This window comes from Selaginella moellendorffii, unplaced genomic scaffold (genome assembly GCF_000143415.4).
Source record: "Selaginella moellendorffii unplaced genomic scaffold, v1.0 SELMOscaffold_55, whole genome shotgun sequence".
Taxonomy (NCBI): Eukaryota; Viridiplantae; Streptophyta; class Lycopodiopsida; order Selaginellales; family Selaginellaceae; genus Selaginella; species Selaginella moellendorffii.
In genome coordinates, this window is record NW_003314316.1 from 951124 (window position 1) to 972065 (window position 20942).

The 20942-nt window shown below is 44.7% G+C and overlaps 5 protein-coding genes across 5 annotated transcripts; 1 reads left to right on the top strand and 4 right to left on the bottom strand.

Annotated features, from left to right (window-relative positions):
* Window positions 1-7611: 7611 nt before the first annotated feature.
* Window positions 7612-8897, bottom strand: LOC9662362 (uncharacterized isomerase BH0283). The gene is made up of 6 exons (XM_024687942.1): window positions 8797-8897; window positions 8516-8716; window positions 8192-8461; window positions 7967-8128; window positions 7808-7891; window positions 7612-7753 (listed from the first exon to the last, which is right to left on the bottom strand). The coding sequence occupies exons 1-6, from the start codon at window positions 8845-8847 to the stop codon at window positions 7637-7639; spliced, it is 885 nt and encodes a 294-aa protein (XP_024543710.1). The 5' UTR covers window positions 8848-8897; the 3' UTR covers window positions 7612-7636.
* Window positions 8898-9273: 376 nt separating this feature from the next.
* Window positions 9274-10272, bottom strand: LOC9662363 (light-inducible protein CPRF2). The gene is made up of 2 exons (XM_002982891.2): window positions 9941-10272; window positions 9274-9885 (listed from the first exon to the last, which is right to left on the bottom strand). The coding sequence occupies exons 1-2, from the start codon at window positions 10158-10160 to the stop codon at window positions 9383-9385; spliced, it is 723 nt and encodes a 240-aa protein (XP_002982937.2). The 5' UTR covers window positions 10161-10272; the 3' UTR covers window positions 9274-9382.
* A 391-nt stretch (window positions 10273-10663) lies between these two features.
* Window positions 10664-12565, bottom strand: LOC112350886 (pentatricopeptide repeat-containing protein At4g02750-like). Its single transcript, XM_024687866.1, has one exon. It carries the CDS (start codon window positions 12563-12565, stop codon window positions 10664-10666), a length of 1902 nt encoding a protein of 633 aa, XP_024543634.1.
* A 505-nt stretch (window positions 12566-13070) lies between these two features.
* Window positions 13071-16337, top strand: LOC9662364 (endonuclease MutS2). Its single transcript, XM_002982769.2, has 20 exons — window positions 13071-13167; window positions 13257-13386; window positions 13446-13568; window positions 13624-13791; window positions 13844-13927; window positions 13976-14026; window positions 14083-14142; window positions 14196-14275; window positions 14323-14449; window positions 14515-14574; window positions 14621-14815; window positions 14866-14952; window positions 15004-15151; window positions 15204-15331; window positions 15381-15428; window positions 15484-15611; window positions 15674-15756; window positions 15809-15912; window positions 15968-16038; window positions 16091-16337. Exons 1-20 carry the CDS (start codon window positions 13088-13090, stop codon window positions 16236-16238), a joined length of 2103 nt encoding a protein of 700 aa, XP_002982815.2. The 5' UTR covers window positions 13071-13087; the 3' UTR covers window positions 16239-16337.
* A 144-nt stretch (window positions 16338-16481) lies between these two features.
* On the bottom strand, window positions 16482-17278 carry LOC9662055 (outer envelope pore protein 24, chloroplastic). The gene has a single exon (XM_002982892.2). The coding sequence runs from the start codon at window positions 17259-17261 to the stop codon at window positions 16536-16538; it is 726 nt and encodes a 241-aa protein (XP_002982938.1). The 5' UTR covers window positions 17262-17278; the 3' UTR covers window positions 16482-16535.
* Window positions 17279-20942: the final 3664 nt, after the last annotated feature.

Genomic DNA, 20942 nt, shown 5'->3' on the forward strand with positions numbered 1-20942 from the left:
CTAGCTTTTTCCATTTTCTTTCTTTTGTTCTTTCCTTTCAGGATTTTGGTTTCGATCTAGCTTTTTGCATTGTCTAGATCTACCATTTCTTTCCAGCTTTTTTGTCATTTCTCTTCTTTTGCTCTTTCTTTTTCGTTCATCTTCATGGCCGATCCGCAATCTCCTCCTTTGACTCTAGAGCAGCAGTTGGTTCAATTGCTTGATGCTATGCGCTTGCAATTGAACAACCAAACTCAGTTGATGGCGGCGTTCACGGCACATGGTACAACTCCTCCTGCTCTTGGTGCCAATCCTCGCGTTCGGCCAGAGTTCTTTCGCGGGAATCCTGGGGATGATGTGTACCATTGGTTCGATCACTTTACGGTGATTGCCACATATCATTCTTGGGATGATGCTCGACGGTTGCGTGAGTTTCCCACGTGTTTCCAAGGGACGGCATTGCAGTGGTACAATGGTTTGAGCGCAACTACTCGTGGGGATTGGAGTGTTCTCCCGGACGTCTTCAAACGCGCCTTCGGACATGCCGATGATTGTGATGATGCTTTCCAACAATTGCATCGTCTTCGCCAAGGGCTATCGGAGTCGGTGATGCAATTTGGCGTTCGTTTCCGAAGTCTTTTGCTTCGTGCGGAGCCAAATATGTCGGAGCGGATCAAGCTAGGAATGTTGTGGCCAGCACTTCGTCAAAATCTTGTCGGACTTGTGCATGCACTTGCTCCTGCCACCCTTGACGATGCTCTTCGCTTGGCACAACATTATGAGACGTCGCCTCTTCCACTTCTCGCTGCACGTCCTTCCACTCCACTTCCTATGGGTGATGGTCCTGTTCCAATGGAGGTTGATGCTGCTGCTACTCGAGTCCAAGGACAAGTGCGAGGACGTGGTCGTGGTCGTGGCCGTGATGTTCGCTGCTGGGCGTGTGATGAAGTTGGTCATACTTATCGGCGTTGCCATCGTTTTCCGGATTGGCGACCTCCATTTCCTGGGTGGAGACCTTGGCGTCAGCAACGTCCCCTGGGTGCTGCTACAGTGGAAGGTCTGGACACCGAGATGCATCAGGGAAACGAGGAGTCGCGCGAGTAATGGAGGGACCTTGCGCGAATAAATCAGTGACCCCTCCATCTTTCTTTCGGGAGTATCATCAAGGGGTTCACTCGGCACCAGTTCATCCAGTGTTTACTTTCCAAGCTCGTTTTTATAACAAGAAGTCTCCTATTATTCTCTCCGTGTTGGTTGATACAGGTTCGAGTTTATCTTCTATTGCTCGACCTGTTGCCACACGTTGTCGTCTACACTTGCGTCGTGCGGCAGAACCAGTTTTCATTCTTTATGGCAACGGCCGTACACATGCATGTGCACGGGATGAGGTGGACCTGGTTGTGCGTGTGGGCGATCTCGAGCTTGAGTTGCAGTCGTTGTGGGTGGTGCCGAGTCAAGCTTTTGACCTCATTCTTGGTATGGATTGGTTGCAACGCAATCATGCCAAGTGTGATTTTGAGGCTTCTCCCCCTTGTCTCATACTTCCTTATGTTTCATCCATTCCTCTCACTTCCATACCTTTTCGTCCCTTTACTTCTACCTCTGCTTCCATTACTTTTGTTTCCCCACTCTTTCCTTCTGTGTTTCCATCTTGTTCTGCTTTTCCCTTTTCCGATCCCTCCGACGATCTTTGTGTTGCAGCAGTTGATCGGCTCATGAAGGAGTATTTTGATCTCTTTGAATTTGACCTATCGTCTGGGGCCAAGATTGCCACACGTCATCCAATTCCCACCGGGGATGCTCGTCCAATCAAGGTTCCTGTTCGTCATCGGTCACCTAAGGAGATCAAAATTTTACGAGCAAACGTCAAGGAAATGTTGGAAAAGGGTGTTATTCGAAAGTCGCGGAGTCCTTGGGCATGTGAACCTCATCTTGTGACGAAGCTTGATGGGAGTATTCATTTCTGCATCGACTATCGTTCGTTAAAGGAAGTGACCATACCAGATGTGTATCCTCTTCCTCACACTGCTGATCACTTGGATCGTCTGGGGCGAAGTCGTTGGTTCACTAAGCTAAATCTTGCTTCTGGGTATTGGTAAGTACCAATGGCCGAAGAAGATATTCCTAAGACTGCTTTTCGTACACCATTTGGTTTGTACGAGTTCTTGGTGATGCCGTTTGGTTTGAAAAATGCTCCAGCAACTTTCCAGCAGATGATGGACGAGGTTCTTTGCAATATGCCGGAGGTGACTGCTGACTTCATTGATGATGTCTTGATCCACTCGGAGGGGACGTGGGAGGAGCACGTTCTTGATGTTTGTAAAGTGTTGGATTGGCTACATGACGTTGGTTTAAAGCTGAAGCGGTCGAAGTGCGTGTTTGGGTCCAAGGACACAACTTATCTTAGGTACCGTATTTCTCGTGAGGGTTTGCAAGTTGATCCTGACAAACTTGTGGCTGTTTTAAAGTTCCCTACTCCGAAGTGTGTGAATGATGTGCAGCGCTTTTTGGGTAAGGTGCAGTATCTTGGTCGTTTTGTGGATCATCTTTCCGATCGCACTACACCATTGCGAGCGTTGCTGAAGTCATCAACGTCATCTTTCATCTGGTCTCCGGATTGTGAGCGGGCGTTTGTGGATCTCAAAGAGCTATTGACAACTCCTCCGGTTTTGGCATATCCTGACTACACTCGACCTTTTATTTTGCGCGTGGATGCTTCTGACATTGGTCTTGGAGGTGTGTTGATGCAAGAGAGTTCAAGTGTGCCTGGTCAGTGCCATCCCATTTCATACATAAGCCGTACATTACAACCAGCGGAGATGAACTACTCCACGACAGAGAAGGAGTGTTTAGCAGCAGTCTGGGGTTTCGAGAAACTTCATGCATATCTACATGGTTCTCGGACGTTACTTGAAGGTGACCATGCTGCTGTTACTTCATTATTGAAGCGGAAGAACCTGGTTGGTCGTACGGCTCGATGGGCTTTGAAGCTTCAGATATATGATTTCGATGTTGTTCATCGCCCAGGGAGTTCTATGGCTGATGCTGATGCCCTTTCTCGAGCTCCTCTTCCTTCTTCACTCACTTCTCATCATTCTGATGAACCTGTTGTTCCAGCATCTGTGGATTTTCTAGATGAGGATTCTGTGCCATCGGCGGTTGCTGCCCTTGACGTTCAGTGTCCACAGGGTGCAGAGCAAGATCTGCCTTCTCTTGAGGAGGTTCGCGAGGCTCAGAAGATTGAGCCGTGGATTCGAAGGCTTCGAGATGGGTTTGAGAATCCTGCATCATTTGCTGATGACTTGCCTTTTCGGCATTTATATTCTCAATATCGCCTTGAAGATGGCCTTCTTTATTTTGTGGGGACGGATCCTGATGATCATTTACGATTGGTGGTACCTTCAGTGTTTATTCCGCGGTTTCTCCATGCTTACCATGATTCTCCTGTTCTAGGTGGGCATATGGGACACCGTCGTGTCACCGAGAAGCTGCGCAGGTCTTTCTATTGGCCGGAGATGCGACGTGATATTATCCGGTATATGCGTAGCTGCGTTTGGTGCCAAGCTCGTAATACTCCCCCTTGTGCTGCGGAAGGACGGTTGGAGTCAATTGCAGTTTCCCGTCTGTTTGAGTTGGTGGTGTTTGATTTTATGGGACCTTTTCCACGATCGACTGCTGGCAATGAGTATGTTACTATTGCTTCTGACTACTTGACTCGTTGGGTGGAAGTTGGTGCTCTTGCTAGTGCCTCTGCAACTGCTGTTGGATACTTCCTCCTCAATCAAGTGGTGTTCCAGCATTCTTGTCCAGAGCGGATTCTTTCGGATAATGGTCCTGCATTTATGGCTGAGGTATTTCATGTTTTGACATCTCGGTTGGGGATACGCCACACTTTTACGAGTGCTTATCATCCATAATCAGACGGTCTGGTGGAACGGCTCGTTCGGACATTCAAAGGGATGATTTCGAAGTATGTGAACTTTCAGCATTCGGATTGGGATGGTTATTTGCCGTCTCTTCAATATGCCTATGTCACAGGGGTGCAGAGTTCTGTTGGTGCTTCACCATATAAACTTTTATATGGTCATGATCCAATATTACCAACAGAGTTGGGTTTACCTTCGCGATTGCCACGAGCTCCTGATGCTAGGTCATGGGATCAGTATTTGACAAGCATTCTTCCACTTGTCCGAGCAGAGTCTGCTGAACACTTAGGCCGCGTACAAGTGGGACAACAACGGTGCTACAACTCCTATCATCGTCCATTTGCGGAGTACAAAGTGGATGATTTGGTGTTAGTCTGTTTTCCCCATCTTACGGTATGTGGTTTATCTAAGGGGCTCCTTGCGCAGTGGAAAGGACCGTATCGGGTGTTGCGGCAAGTTGGACCGCAAGTTTATGAGGTTCGGCATGACGTTCAGCAGGCCAATCCTCCGGAGATTGTGCATGTGCAGCGGTTAAAACGCTTCATACAAAGGGATCAGGAACAGTTAATACCGTCTACAGATCCGCCGATGCCTCCTCCTGACGTTCCTCCAGATCCCGGCCCATCTACAAGAGAACCCTGACGGCCTTCCATTATTCCGAGAGGAGGGGATGATGTGAGGGCCAAGTGTACGGTTACGATGCCGTATACTAATATTAATGTAGTGGATTTTGGTAGCCGTCGGATTGGTTTCAATCCGGACCACTCGCTCCTGTATATAAGCTAGGGTTTTTGGGTTAATTGATATGCACATTTCTGTATTCCCTTTCCATATTCCATGCACTCATATAATTAATTTTTTATAATGTTTGTTGGGCTGGTTATGATTCATAGTGGTTGAATCAATTGAACTTTACTTATTATATAGTCAACCACTCTTAGAATTTTATTGATCCCATGACTAAAATTCATATAAATCATATTGAATTGATATGGAATGCAGTGAAAAGATCCCTTCCTTGCTATGATACAATAAAAGGATTATACAACTTTTACTTTCAAAAATATATTTGGCGAAAAATATATTTTGAAATAAAAGAAACTACATTTAATATTTATATAGTCATATTAAGATTCATAATCAGGATAATGCTTTATAGTAGAATAAATAGTATAATTGATTTTGTACTTTTAAATACTTAAAAATAATTAACATTAATATATTAGAAGAGGTGATATAAATCCAAATAAGCAAACCGGGTGCTGTGTTATGCATTCTAACCCAGCAGAACTGATTCGATCTGCGACGCATCCGCAATCGCCAGGATCGCCACCGCCGCCTTCCCAGTAGCGCAAAGGCTAAAAGGTTTCTTGCACTACACCCAGGTCGCCAAGATCCGGATCAAAGGCATGCTCCCCTGAAATCCCTCTCCGTGAAAGACGACGTCAAGGTGGAGCCATTCAGTTCGATGCGGTGGTGGAACCTCTCCAGTGTTACCCCCTCGCTTGTGCCAGAGACGGGCCAGCTACACCGAAGGAGCGCGTCGTCTTTGTCACCGCCAACGCCTCCGGTTTCCATCTCCTGCGAGCAAAGCTTGCGGGCGCTGAGCGTGCTCATAGAGGAGAGCTTTCGGCCGCTAGCTAGACACGGTGGTGCGGACTTCTACAGATGCCCACGTCCGTGCTGGACTCGTTTGTCTGCGATGTCACTGCGTATGCCTAGATCAATGCGACGCCGGCGGCTGGAGAGGATCGCTTCTTGCGCCGGATGGTGGTGAGAGCTGCGCAGTTTTACAAGCTTTCCCCCACAGAGAGGCTGGACAACGAGTGGAAAGTTTGGGTGAAATTGAAATCAAAGGGCTTTTTTTTATCAAAAAATTGCCTCTTCCTATAACGGCATTCCAAGCCTGGGGGAGCTCAAGAAAGCTGCCAGGCGGTGGCGATGGTCAGCTGCAGCGGCTGCTTGAGCCGTCGATGCTGGAGAGCTTTGGAGACTTTGTGTGCTTGGATAAGAGGGAGGACGACGAGTACCCGGTGGTGGTGAAGCAGCTCGTTATCTTCTGCACCGGGAACTCGGAGTCTTTCCGCGAGTTTTTTGGTTGACACTATCAACTGGAGGCGACTGGTGAGGGTGGTGAAGGATGTCGTTGGTCGTCGCACAAGTGCCCAGGAGCGGATGTTTGTGTTTCGAGCCTGGGACGTGAGCTCGTCACTTGATTCCAGGGATCAAGTGTTCCTTGAGGATCCAACCAGGCTTCATGTCTTTCAAGCGGCTCCGAGTAAGCACGCTTTGGCCATAGTGATGATGGCGCTGGGCATGCATTCTTCGTTACGATGTTCCCATAAGTGAAAGCATTTCTTTCACGCTAATGCCCTTGAAGATTGCTGCAGTTGTTGAGCGATCCATTTTCTTGGTTGTAGAGAAACTGCAGACCGGCGTTACAATCAAGACGCAAAAAATATTATACCACTCTGCTTTGAACAACAAAAACAGACAATTGAGATTATAACTTACCCATCTCAGCTTTCACGGACAGTCCAGTGCATTATTTACAATCACACAAACCTCGCCAGCTTTTCAGTCCTACATATGGATTGCTGTCGTTTGAGACGTCTTAGCTACCTTGGCGCAAGAACAAAGAGCCTTCTTTTAATCATCCTCAAGCGAACTGCAACGATATTTTTATTTCAATTATTTTGTGTAATATTTAGTGAATAACGATAGGCTACAAGTTTATTGTTTGTTTAGGTAGAATCTAAGTCGCTCCCGATATGCTCAATCACGCTCTCATAGTTGCAAAGCTAGTTTTAAATTATTCTAGGCTTTCAAAGAACCTTTTCCATCCGACATAAACGCCCTCTACAATGAGTGCCGTGAGATCTGCGGGGTCGCAGGATAATCTAGCCCTCTCAAAGCACCTCGAGTAGACTTCCTTCTCCACGAACGGCGGCTCCACCCCACTCGACTTATCCACAAACAAAATATTGGGAGCCAAGATGGTGATGCTTCTCAGTACGTGCGCCAGCATTATCCTTCCCGTCCTTCCGTTGCCATCCTCAAAGGGATGGATGGACTCGTACTCCCAGAAGAAGCGCCCGGCAAACTTGACAAGGCGCTCCACCCGCTCCAAACCTCTGGGCATCGCAAAGATGTCCCGCAGCTCCTTGTTGGATCGATTCATCAGCGCGATGAGGGCGCTCTTGATCTTGTCCGGCTCCAGGAAGTAGTGCTTGTGACCATCAATTGTGTACATGTACACTCGCTCACCTCGCATCCTTCCAGCGATCTCGGGATCCACAGTCTCGAGCATGCACTTGTGGGACTCGAGCAGCTTCTTGGTGCCCAGCCCGGGCATCTCTCGCTCGGTGGCGGACGCCGGGAACCAAGCTCGCAATGCCCGGTGGAGGCAAGAGACATGCTCCAGCCGGTCATCGTCCTGTTTCCAGCCGCCTTCCTCCTCTTGCAAAGCTCCATTCGCGATGGCCCGCTGCGTCTCTTCCAGCGTCTCAAACCCCTCGCCCTCGATGTGGTTGACTTGGTAGAGAAACTCCGCCATAGCCTTGCCCAGGCTTTCTTTTCGGGCGCTAGAGACTCGTACCGCCTGAGAAAGGCGTCAATCTCGACCACCATCTCCCTCACGCTCGGTCCACCACTCCTCCAAAACGGAAGCTCCATGTCACAAAGAAAGGGAACCCTAAACCGCTTATAAAGCGCAAAAAGGTGGCAGGCACTTAAATATTCAAAGGATATTCTTTATACCCATAGTTAATGACAGCCTCTCCTCGCATTAAAACACGCATACTCTCCCAGTTGACTTGCAAATCAAGCTTACCACCACGCTCAGATACCTGGATTTGTTCAACATTAGCAATTGTTTCAGCATTATCCAGTGTTGTTCTTACTTGACAAGCCGAGAGCGTGTTCTTGAGCAGCTTCTTCGCCCAGTATGGAGCTAATGCGCAGTGAGCACTTCCACAAACTGGATCCTGCGAGCAAAACGCTTTTTACTAAAGAGAACGGAAAACTTCTCTTGTGGGAAGAGCACGATGTTGATGCTGTACCTCGTTGATGGCAAATCTCGGAGCAAAAAACCGCGAAACAAAATCATACGCTGAATGAGCGCTGGCTTTTGCTGTCACGAGAAGTCCAAAATCAGAGCAAGCCAAAACCTCGTCGAAGTCTGGTTTTAAGCCCCGTACGTGCTCTTCGGACGAGAGCTCTAGCTGGAAAAATAGCGACAAACAAACACATTGTTGATACGTATCAGGAAAGAAGCCTTTACTTGCAATGAGATCTCCCCGTCCAGACGTTGAAACGGCGACAACCGAGGCACCACCCAGAGTTTCAGTCAAGACGAAGTTGGCATTGTCGCAAGGAGAAGTTGTCATGACGGGAAAATCCAGCTCCACTTGGAAACTTTCACTGGACGACGTCCCGATCTTGCGAGCGGGCAACACTCCAGACTTTGTATTGAATCGAATCAAGTCGCCCTTCACAGCCTTTGTAGCAAAGAGGTAATAAGCCGAGGCCAAAGTTCCATGACCGCATAGAGGCACCTATAGGAAAGAAAAGAGTTAAAAAGCACAATGATAAGCTTGATTTAAAGTTACCTCGCATCGAGGAGAAAACCAACGAAGCTCATAGTCGAAAGGGGAAATCTCTTCCTCGCTGCTGTTCTTCACAAGGAACGCTGTCTGGGAGACATTGAGCTCCGTCGCTACGCGCTGCATCGACATGGGATCAGCTTCACAGGAGAGAACGCAAACCGCCGCTGGATTCCCTCTCAGACCCTCGCCAGTGAATGCATCCACCTGATCAGAGAGAGAGAGGGAGAGAGGAGAAGGAAGAAGAGGAGATAATCCACCGAAATTTCGATCGAGCGGTAGCTTACCATCACGCATTGGTTGCCGCTGCCGAGATCGGAGGACTCCGCGGGCGCCATAGCTAGATCGACAAGAAATTCAAAGAACTTGGAGAAAGAAATTAGGGCAGAATCATTCTTATCCCTCCTTTTTGACTTTTTTTCACTGTAGAGATAAAAGAGTTAAAGCAGATTTATTCTTTTGCCCCTTTGCCCTTTCCTTTCACTTGAAAAGCTTTCGCACCGGACAAAACGACAGCGCAGCTGGAGCGTATCTTATCGTATCCAAACCGTATGCTGGAAGAACATACGCTTTTGCACAGCAGCCACTCAAAGCCTCTCCTTCGCCAGACCTTCCTCATCTCAATCCGAGAAAACTAGGAAAAATTCCACTGCCATCACATTTCCTCGTTGATCCTAGCACAGATCCGAGAGAACTACGAAGAAACTGGAGAAAGAACTCCCAAATTCCTCCAGATCTCTCATCCGAGAGAAGGAAGCACACGATTGTGCACGAAAGAATAGGAGTCTTTTAGATGTACAGGCGAAAATTCGGTTCTTCCATCGATGGAAGAACTTAAAATTCTTGATCGATCGATCGATCGCAATGAGCTACTCACGAGCACAAGCTTGATCCCTGGAGAACATCCGTGACAATCGCGTAGGCCGAGCGAGGAGGGGGCGAGCTGGGTCGCAGAGCCACGCCCGGTGGATCCAAATGGCTCGTCCCAAATCCAAACGCGTGAAGCCCATCCGGGTGATGGACGCTCGCTTGGCGATGCAATCGCTGCAGCTGGCGGCCGAGCTCCGACGCTTGCAAGCGAAGGAGCTGGTTGTCATGGCTGATCTGCGAGAACTGCTGCGATGCCACGCTCAGCTTGCCAAGAATGTGGCTGTTCTGCGCTCGCAGATCCAGCAGCTGGGATCGCAGCTCCTCCATATGCTGCTGCTTCCTCAGCCTCGATCGACGCGCGGACTCGCGGTTGGAAAGCATTCGCTTTTGCTTCTTGTCGTCCACGCCCAGGAGCTGCTGGTCCTCTTCCGAGGTGGAGGTCGACGGAGGAACAGAGTGATCCAGAGCTGGAAGAGCCGGACCGGGAGCGAAATCCCTCTCTGGGCCTGGAACATTGATCACTCTCGATCAGAGCTTGTAAAAACAGTGGATCTTTCTTACCCCCGGCTGGGAATTTGGGGACGCGATCGACGCTCTTCCAATTCGCTGCGCCGAGATCTTGGATCTGACCTAGGCTCTGCTGCTGGACCTCCAATCTCCACAATGGGGCAAACAGATCATCCACCGACGGCGTCCTCGGCAGCGCCGATTCCTTGCTAGATCCAGCGCCGCCGCCGTAGATCCCCGCAACACCAGCCTCGGCATCGTCCCAAGCGCCCATTCTTCTTGCGTGAAAATGTGGACAAAAGCGAAGATTAGGGTTCTTGTAGCTAGCGCTTTTGTGGACAGGTGGACGTCGCGCAGCCGTCGGTTAATGGACGGCTGTAGAATGGATGGGGCTGTCGTGGTTGCGTGGCCGAATCGCGGCCGTTGGAGTGGTGGCGTACTCAACTGACAGCACTTATCCACTCCTCACCTTTTGGATCGTCCATGTGGAATGGATCCAATTAATTTCTCTGGATACTTGTTGCCTTGCTATGGATTCTTATTAAATTTTATTTAATCGCGTTCGCCGTGGTTTCGTCTATAGATGGGATTCCTTTAGCAAGCCCGCCAGCCAATGGGAGGCATTTTTTACGGGGAACAAAAAAGATGCCCTTCGCCGGCATTTGCGTCGCGATAGTTACTCAAAGTCTTAGTCAATAGTAGGCAACAACGATTTTTAAACCAACGAAGATTCCATGGCAAAGATACCTGCAAAAAAACGTGTAGAATTCAACCTTTTCAATTCCACTGGCATATGCTTTCCACTTGGAAAGAACTGACGACTTTTGTTTTTATGCTTGAGGACAAAATGTAGGCAGCTCCATGCCTTGGGTCAATGCTTATCAGCTTGTCTACAGCTAATCTAGCATAATCTATCGCATCTTCATGGTTTTTGCAAGATCCAAGAAAGCACACCCAGTCTACAGTGTCTGGAACAAAGGGCATTGTGTTTATAAGGCCCAGAGCATCATCTAGATATCCAGATCTTCCAAGCAAATCGATCATACAAGCATAGTGTTGTTTCGTTGGATTGTGAAGATAATCTTGTCTCATAGAAGAAAAGCAGCATTTCCCAGTGTAGAGCTCTCCATCGTGACTGCAAGTGATTAGCATCGAAACAAAGCAAGTCTCTTCAGGATCAATCACTAGCTTCATCTCCAAAAACATTCTTTTGGCATCTTCCGTATGCCCTTTGTGGGCATATGCGGCAAGCATAGCACTACAAAGAACTGCGTCTTGCAGTGGAATCCCATCAAACATCCTTTTCGCTAATCTAATTTCTCCATTTTGAGTAAACCCACCTAGCATACAGGTCCAAGACACTAGATTTTGCTGTGGCAACTCATCAAAAACTCGCTTTGCTGAAAATACATGCCCGCATTGGGCATATGCCGTAAGCATACATGTTGCCGATATTATATTCCTCTGGGGCATCTGGTTGTGCATCTGCTCGGCCTCGTCGACGTGGCCGTTCAAAGCATATGCTGCCACGATGGCATTCCACGTCACCAGATTCCTTTGGGGCATCTCATCAAACAGCCGCTTTGCTTTCTCCACATGCCCCTTGTGGGCATACCCAGTCAGCAGGGAGTTCCACGTAACCACGTCGTGGCGTCGCATGGACTCAAAGATTCGCTCGGCATCTCCTAGATGCCCACTCTGGGCATATGCCGCGACAATAGCGTTGCAGGATACTAGGGACTTCTCTGGCATTGTGTGAAAAAGATTCTTTGCTCGGTCCAAATGCCCGTGCTGGATATACGCTGCCACCATGGAGTTCCACGTCACTGTGTTCCAGCTTGGCATGGAATCAAACATTGACTTTGCGCGGAAAAGATGTCCATTTTGGGCATATACCGCAATGGCGGCATTCCAAAGAACACCGTCCCACTCGGGCACCTGTACGATTATGAGACCCATTTCTTCGATTTGGCCACTGCTTCCGTAGGATTTAAGCATTGATGCCCAAGAGAAGAGATCTCTCTCCGGCATTGTATCAAATGTGTTCTTGGCCTCCTCCAAATGCCCATTTCGCGAGAATGCCGCGAGGATCGAATTCCAGGAGACGATGTCTTGGGTGGGCATGATCTCGAAAATGTGCCTGGATCGATCGAGCTCTCCGTTCTTGCAAGCGCAATCCAGGAAGGAATTCCAGGAGACGAGGTCCCAGGCGGGCATCTCGGTGAAGAAGCGCTGTGCTCGATCGATCTGGCCGCTGTGAGCGTAGGCCGCGAGCATCGAGTTCCAGGAGATGAGATCGCGCTGCGGCATTGCAGAGAAGACTTCGATGGACTCCTCGATTTGCCCCTTGCTGGAGAATGCCGCCAGCATCGCGTTGTGCGAGGGGAGGAATGGATTGGGCATCTCGCGGAAGACAATTCGCGCCTCTTCCACGAACCCATTCCGGGAGTAGGCATGGAGCATGAGCATCCAGGAGAAATCATCGCGCCGCGCGAGGGAGTCGAAGATCTCTCGGGCATGATCCACCCGTCCAAATCTACCGTACACCTCGAGCAGCTTGTTGGAGACGAATCCCTCGCGCGGAAGATCGAGACGAGATTGGAGGAGAGAATGCGCTCTCTTCACATCGTTGATCGATCGGCAAGATTGGATGAGCTCTACGCATTCCTGGTGTCTCATCCAAGAACACGAAAAGTATTATCGTTAATCTAACCTTAACTTTCAAAGCAAGGGGATGTAGCTCAAATGGTAGAGCGATATAGCCATAGGTACCCATTTTTTCTTCCTTTAAGATTTTTCTAATCCTCTATTATTTAATTTTATGTTGAACTATTCTTAATTTTCAAAGCTCAAATTAGAGCGATGGTCGACGATACCTCCCATTTCCATTTTCTTTTTCCTTTAAGATTTTTATAATCATCTATTATTTTATGTTAATCTATTCTTAATTTTCAAGCAAGGGGATGTAGCTCAAATGGTAGAGCGATGGTCGACGATAGACATAGGTAGGAGGATCGATACCTCCCATCTCCATTTTCTTTTTCCTTTAAGATTTTCTAATCCTCTATTATTTTATGTTAGTCTATTCTTAATTTTCAAGCAGCTCAAATGGTAGAGCAATGTCGGACGATCGGCGTAGGTAGGAGGATCGATACCTCCCATCTCCATTTTTTTAGGTTTTAGGGCTACTTGTTATCGCCAATGGCTTTGGCGCTCGGCTATGGCGCCATGCCATTGCCGAGGCGCTGCTGCTTCAATGCCGCCTCTTCTTCTTTCAATCGGTGAGCTGAGATGTCAATCTCTTGTGTAGCACTGAGCATTTGAGCTGAATCGGATTGCGCATTTCATGGATTGAGCGTTCGTTGCGCAGGGTTTTGATCGTGAGAGCTGCTGCGCGAATGAGCGCTGCGCAAGAGACTCTCGAGGTGCTGGAATGGAAGAGACTGTCCAGTGCTGTTTCGAGCTTTGCTAGCACTGCGCTGGGAAGGGAACGCCTCCAGGTTCCTTGAAGGAAAATTTCTAGCTTTTGCTGATACTTTGAGGCGTGCGTTCTCTCCAGGTTCTCGAACTGCCCAGCACTGAGAGTGCCAGTGAGATGCTTCTCTCGGAGACTCATGGCGCATTGGAGTTTGAAGCTCTTCGTGGGAATTCTTGTGACCTTGGAGCAATCCAAACAGATGTGGTAACACAAAGTTTGATACGATTGCTGTAGGAATTATTTTTCTTCTTCCCTGCAGGTTAAAGTTGGATTGACTCGTGCTAGCAAAGGAGTTGCTCTATCGGGCAAAGAAGCTGCTGCCCTTGCCGCTATGCTTGAAGCAGCTCGTTCTCTCAGGCATGCTGCTTTCTCTTCGTTTCAAGAAAACAAGGAGAAACAAGAGATTTTGCGTCCTATCTATGATATGGTAAGCATGGACACACTTTTCTACAAGCTAACTGCGACGTTTTGCTTGTCAGCTTTGCTCCATTGATGCCGACGTTGATACTACAAAGACGATCTGGAACGCTGTTAACGACGATGGTTCGGTGAAAGATTCAGCGGTATAATGATTGAACTAGTGTTCCTTGCTGCTGACGTTTATATTGCAGAGCCCCGAGCTACGAACTGCGAGAATGGAACAAGCCTCGTGCGAGAGAAAGGTACTACTGATTGAATGCTTTTGGATACCGTGGAGAGGATGTATGATTTATAACAGCTTCAAGAGCTTATGACGAGGATTGTCATCGACAGGCTTGCTGGCGATCCTAATGGTCAGGTTTGTTTATTACGCTGTCTTCAGAAGGTGAAAATCATGTTGAATGTTATCAGGTTGCCAGCCTTGATGGAAGGCTTTGCGTGGCAGTTTCTACTGAAAACAATTCGAAAGTGCCGGGTCTACTCTTGCAAAGGTAATCTTGTCTTGCAACGACTGCTTTCCATATCACATCTTTTGCAGTTCTGCTGGAGGATTAGTTTCCTACGTAGAACCTTCTGCAGCTGTTGCATTAAACAACAGTTTGTCGCAGGCTAGAGCAGATGCTGCTCAAGCTGAATATCGTGTTCTGGATGATCTCACGACGAAGGTCTTCCTTTCTTACATCTCCGCTGTTGCTATAGCTTCCTGAGTCTGGTTTTGTGGATACTTCAGTTGCGACCTTTTCTCAGCAATTTTTCTTTCACATTGGATATTGTTGCAGATTTTGATGTGGTAAGCTTCACTGCCTTGTTATCCTTAACTTGTTGGATCTGTGTAGGTGCTGGCTCGTGGAAGATACAGCTCTTCTATTGGAGCGACCAGACCTTCATTTGTACATGCGGAAAGAGACGAATCGGAGAGTACATTGGACGAGTTTCTAGTTCTTTTGGAAGGGGCCAGACATCCTCTGTTACTAGAACAACACCGTGGAAACTTACGTGACGCGAAAGCAAAACTGAACACGAAACGGAAGGTTGACATATTTGCCTTTTATTTTGCACACTCACCACAAAGCTTCTCCAGATTCTTAACAGGATGAAGTCACGGGCTTTCACCAGTGCTCAGGACTATCAAGCGGCAGAGGAAGCTATTACCAAAGCTGAAGAAGAAGTAATCATCGATTTCAGATGCTGTCTCTAACTTTTACATTCAATCAGCTAGGTTGCGGAGCTGGAGGCCTCCGTACCCGTTCCCATTGACTTCCTTATCAAGAGAGAAACAAAAGTTGTCACCATTACTGGACCGAATACGGGAGGCAAGACTGCTGCTATCAAAACGCTTGGATTAGCTGTGCTAATGGCCAGAGCAGGTAAGCTTCAGTGTTTATGCCTATTGTTCCTTAGAAAAATTCCTTTTCGCAGGACTTTACGTTTTAGCCAAAGAACCAGCTCTAATTCCATGGGTTGACAGAGTTCTTGCTGATATAGGAGATCAACAATCGTTAAGCCAGTCTTTATCAACGTTCTCCGGACATTTGCTCAGAATCAAGGTGTGTATGGGAAGGCGGCCAGAGTTTTCGAGCTTACACATTTTTGCAGCGCATCAAAGAGGAGTCAACGAGCTCTTCTCTAGTTCTTTTGGACGAGGTCGGTTTGCTGCAACATTTAGCTAGTGCTGGATAAATGTTCGAAGGTTTTGCAGGTTGGAACTGGTACAGACTTTGTGGAAGGCGCGGCTTTAGGAATGGCAATGCTGGAGTCATTTGCAGCTGGTAGTCTTCTCACTTTGGCCACAACACATCATGGAGAACTCAAGATGCTCAAATATAGGCAAGTGCTATTCAACAGGCATTTTATAAGCGCCTCAGTTGTGGTTTTTACTTTTGTTACAGTGATGATAGATTCGAGAATGCATCAGTAGAGTTTGACGAAGAGAAGCTCAAACCAACTTACCGACTTCTTTGGGGGATTCCAGGTGAATAGTAGTAACTCATGGAGCGTGTAGTATCGTACTGTTTGGTTTGCAGGACGTTCGAATGCTCTAAACATTGCAGCACGGCTGGGCCTGCCCGAAGAAATCATAATGGAGGCCCGAAGCTTGCACGGAGCAGCCAATGCCGAGTTAAACGAGGTATGCTCCCAGAGTTTGGAGGTGACAATCCGCAAGTTTTACGTGTAAACTCCAGGTGATCATGACGCTGGAACAAGCTCGGCAGAAGTTTGAGCACGATTTGTCCAAGAGCCAGAAACTCTTGGGGTAAGCAAGCACGCTTTCCTGATCGATCAACCTGGTATCTTGGTGTTTGCAGGGAAACCAGAAGGCATTATCGTGCACTCTCGATTGCTCAGAAAGAGATTGAGGAGTACAGAAAGACGGCTGCGTTGGATGCCAACGATCAGCTCGCAGTGGCTGAAGCAGCGGCACGAAGCGACCTTAACAAACTCTATCATTCGTAACGCTCCCTGGAAATGGAATTCCAAGCGAAGAACACTTCCTATTATCCTTGTTTAGACTAATCTAATTCTAATTGTCAAAGCAAGGGGATGTAGCTCAAATGGTAGAGCGATGTACGACGATCGGCATAGGTAGGAGGATCGATACCTCCCATCTCCAAATGTTTTTTTTAGTGCCTACCATCCACAGATTTCTCCATTACTATCTCAAAAAAAGAAGGAAAAAACTATTTAACTCAAAGAAAGAAAAAAAAAAACTAGGCTTTATCAAGAGTGATCGAATGAACGAACGAAGGAATATCAATAGCTCCAAGTTTTCTCCATCATCAGCTTTGGCGGCTTGGAGCTCTCTCTCGCGAGTGGAATGTCCGCATAGATCTTGAAAGGCCCAGTTCCATCCTTGCTCGCTCTCGACCAGTCCACGGCAATGCTCTTGTCCAGCCCCTTGTACGTCGCCTTGATGCTATCCTCCTTGCTCACCTTCCTCGACACTCCAAAATCCCACGTCTTGGTTCCCAGGTGGAATGCCGGCTCCAAGCAAGCCCCAGATCGATCGTGCACGAACGAGTACCTCACTCTCCCCGCCTGGGACGCGAAATCGTAGCTCAGGCCGAGCTTGTTCTTGGGATCCAGCGTGAGCGCCGCCTCGACCGCGGTGGAGGATGGATCGCTCTGGTGGTGGGTGTAGCAGAGATTGAGCGTCCTGGAGCCCATGACACTGGCGGTGCTGGAGAAGTGGAACTTTGGGGAGCGCGAGCCCAGATCGTAGTCGAAGAGGAAGGAGCCGGGCTTCTCGACGCCGAGGGAGAGGCCGTCGAGGGATGGGCCGCTGGCGAAGGTGTCGTCGGTGCAAGAGGCGCGGAGGAGCAAATCGCCCGCCTCGACCGTGAGGACGCCCACCGCGGACCTGGATGCCGCATCGATTCGCGTCTTGAAACACGCCCGTGGGAAGCGAATGCCGCCGCCGCCGCCTTCACCGCCATCGCTGGTGTCGGTGCCGCTGCTCGCGGCCTTTCCCCACGCCATTCTCTCGCTCCCTAAAGCCCTAGAGCGCATGCCTAGGGTTTAAACATTCATTCGTAACGAATATCCGATTGGTTCGCTGAATATTCTCAGATTATTAGTTTTATCCAAGATGGGACACTGGATTTCCTCCTGGATTTCTCCGGCCAAGTTCGCCATCCTCCCCGTCCTCCCACTAGGGTTTCCTCCTGGATCAACGCTTGCAGTAAGCATTGAAAGAGCGAGAGAGAAATTTTCTCCCTCTTCACATCCTGGCCTCGTTCTCCACAAGAACTATTTAGTCCCATCATAAATCTCTTTAGAGAGATCTCCTTGGCAAAGTTATCAGGGAGAAATGTGACCTAATAACTTACTAATGTGATTGATTGATACAACCATGAAACATGAGAAGGATTACAAGGATGTGATTGCCAGTTTGGACTTAACCAGGTAATCAATCTTGAGGGACTAAGGAAGAAAGAAGAGATAAAGCAGAATTGCAAGGCTTTTGAAAAGTTTTTGATGGCCTTTGTAGTAATTTGTTCAGTTGGACAAATTTCTTTATGAGTAGTCACTTTTAAATGACCTCTTCCTTTCAAGTTTTGAATTTAAAAAATTAAAAAGGATCCAAAACACAATAGAAACTCCAAACTTTATAGCTATTGGCAAATGAAGTATACAAATTAAAAGCAAGTATAAAGTTTTTAAGAAACTTCATGAGGATGGATAATTATTTTAACTTGTACAACCAGTATTACATAAAGATCAGAAAGTTAGTTGATATATATTGCTTTTTGAAGCAATATAACTTTTAAAAGTAGTCTATGTTAAATAACAAATAACAAATTACTTGTTGTAGTATGTAAATTAATTAAATAAAAAAAAATTTAGTTGATTTTATATTCTCTTTTATTACCATATGATGTAACATTTTATTTAATATATATCTCACCTTATTCAGAACTAATTTTAATTAAGGATAAAAAATAAAATAATACATCCTTTTAATTTATCTCACTGTTGCAATAAAAAAGAATAGTAGTGCCATAAAAAATATTTTTATTGTTCTTAAAACTATTTTAAAAATTCCTATGTATTTTAATAAGTGGACTTGGGATTCAAAGACATAATTAATTGCTAATCAAGATTTTTTTTTTTTTTTTTTTGATAAATAATGTAGGAGATGAAACTCTTATGGCAACCAAAAAGGAGGATTTAGTATTTAAATGTTGGAAGTATAAATTTTAGAATGTAAAATTCACATAATAAACCCTATTAATTACCATTTCTTTAATAACATTTAGTTCTTTATGAACTTTATTTGTAAAAGTATTTATTCTAAAACAATAAAAAATTATTTAATTTATCATATAGGTATTTTTATCAATTTATTGGATATATAATTGTATTATTTTTTTTTAACACTGGGTCACCAAAGTGAAATATTAGTTATAAATATTAAAAATAATAAATAATAACATAAATATTTGAAATATATATATTGTAGTTTAATTTTAATCAATCCTCTTTTAAATTTTTTATTATAGTATATTTATATCTTATATATTCACAACTTGAAATAATAAACAATAGAAATGATCATTTACATTATAATAGTGTTTAGAAATAAATAAATAAATAATATTATAAAAATATAATACAATTAATTTACATTTAAATTGATTTGCTAGAAAGATATAATCAACTTTTAAGTCATTAAGTTTTTAATTTATTAAAAGACAATAGAGTATGTCCCACTTAGAATAAATTTCAAAGTAGTTATTTTTAAAAAAAATTTATTTAGAAGTGAAAAATTCAAGATAATAACTTTTAAATAAGTAAAAATTTTAAATTTTAAATAGATTTTTATTTATAGTTAATTAATTTAGTGAAAACTTATTTAATTTAGTTTTGAACAAAAGAGTGTAAATTGCTTGATATTTTAAAATAGTGGAATAAATTTTATTGCATGTATCCAAAATGCTATTTTATAATTAATATAGTTATAAATATTTCAACATTCAATTTCAGTATCTAAAACTTTAACCGAACCAAGTTATCATTTTTAAATTTGTGGTAAAGATAAATGGTATGACATAAGTTTTTCATAAATATTTTAATTTTTTTAACTTAGCTAAATTAGAACACAAATAAATAATATATATCTAGTTTTTAGGAAAACATGAAATTTTTTAGATATTCTGCTAAATTATATTACACTATATGTGCTCAAAATATAGGAATAAATATATTATTTGGCTGCTTATATATAGAAATGGATGGATTAAATTCAATTCTAAATAGACAGTACATATGTTATAGTACTATAATTAATGTATTATTAAGGTAGAGTAATACAACTCTCTCTCTCTCTCTCTGACTCTATATATATGTATGTATGTATGTATTTAAAAACTTGATATCATCCTCCCCTCTAGAAGATGAAAAAAGTGATAAAAATAAGTCAGATGGAATATTTAGAGCTTCTGCTAAGTGATTATAAATTACTATAAGAATTTGAAGCTCCCACAAAACCATTAACAAAGTTTTTGACAACCATGATTGAAATAAAATCTAAAGCTATGGCATAAGCATCAGTTGACTATAAATCTCAATGAATTAATTGTAATTTCATATGCAACTGCTAAATGTTTAAACCAACCTCAAATCCATAATTTTAAATAAAAGCAAAAACTTTAAGAACTGCTGTAGTCCATGAAATATCATTGCAATAGATGATACATCCCGTGTTTAAGTCTTCTTGCTAATAATCTTCCAAGACCACTGTTAACTCAAACTTATGACCATAAGTAGAATTTGCCTCTTTGTCTTTATCTAGCACTATATATAAAAGATTGGACTCATTCCACTTGTCCACCACATCCTTTTTAATGATACATCCCGTGTTTAAGTCTTCTTGCTAATAATCTTCCAAGACCACTATTAACTCAAACTTATGACCATAAGTAAAATTTACCTCTTTGTCTTTATCTAGCACTATATATAAAAGATTGGACTCATTCCACTTGTCCACCACATCCTTTTTATCCCCTCTTTGAAGGAAGATTTTTTTTTAAGCACTAGCTCTGTTCAAATTCTCATCCTCATTCTAAAGCCTCACTGTAAGCTTTTGAATTTGAACTTCTTGGGAAGTCACCTAGCTCAGTACTATTCAAACCCAAGGATGCTTAACCTCAAATATCCCAAAACCCTTAATCAATTAAAAAAAAAGGTGCACTTTTGTTCATGGGCCCTTTCCCTTTATATTTGAACCCCTATGGATCGTCTCTTGAGTCGTTCCCTTTAGTTGATTACACTCACTTCACTATCACATTTGTATAGCCTCACTACATTAGGGTTAGATGTTTCATTTGAATTTATTATATTCATCCTTATCCCACAATCCATGTCATTTACATTTGCTCCACTATTATATTTATTCATCATTACTCTATCATCAAGCCAGACACCCATCTGCCCCCTTTACCCTCTCCTTTGAAAAAAACATTTTTTGAAGCATCAGGGCAAAGAGGAGAAAGAAATAGTGTAGAAGAAGAAAAAATGGATAAAAAAGCATTGGAAAAGGAATTTACAACAATTAACAATGCAAAAATAGGGAAATCAAAGAAAGATATATGCTTAAAGCTTGGAAAATAAAGAACTTCATATCATAAAATACTTCTATTACCACAATATAAACAAAAG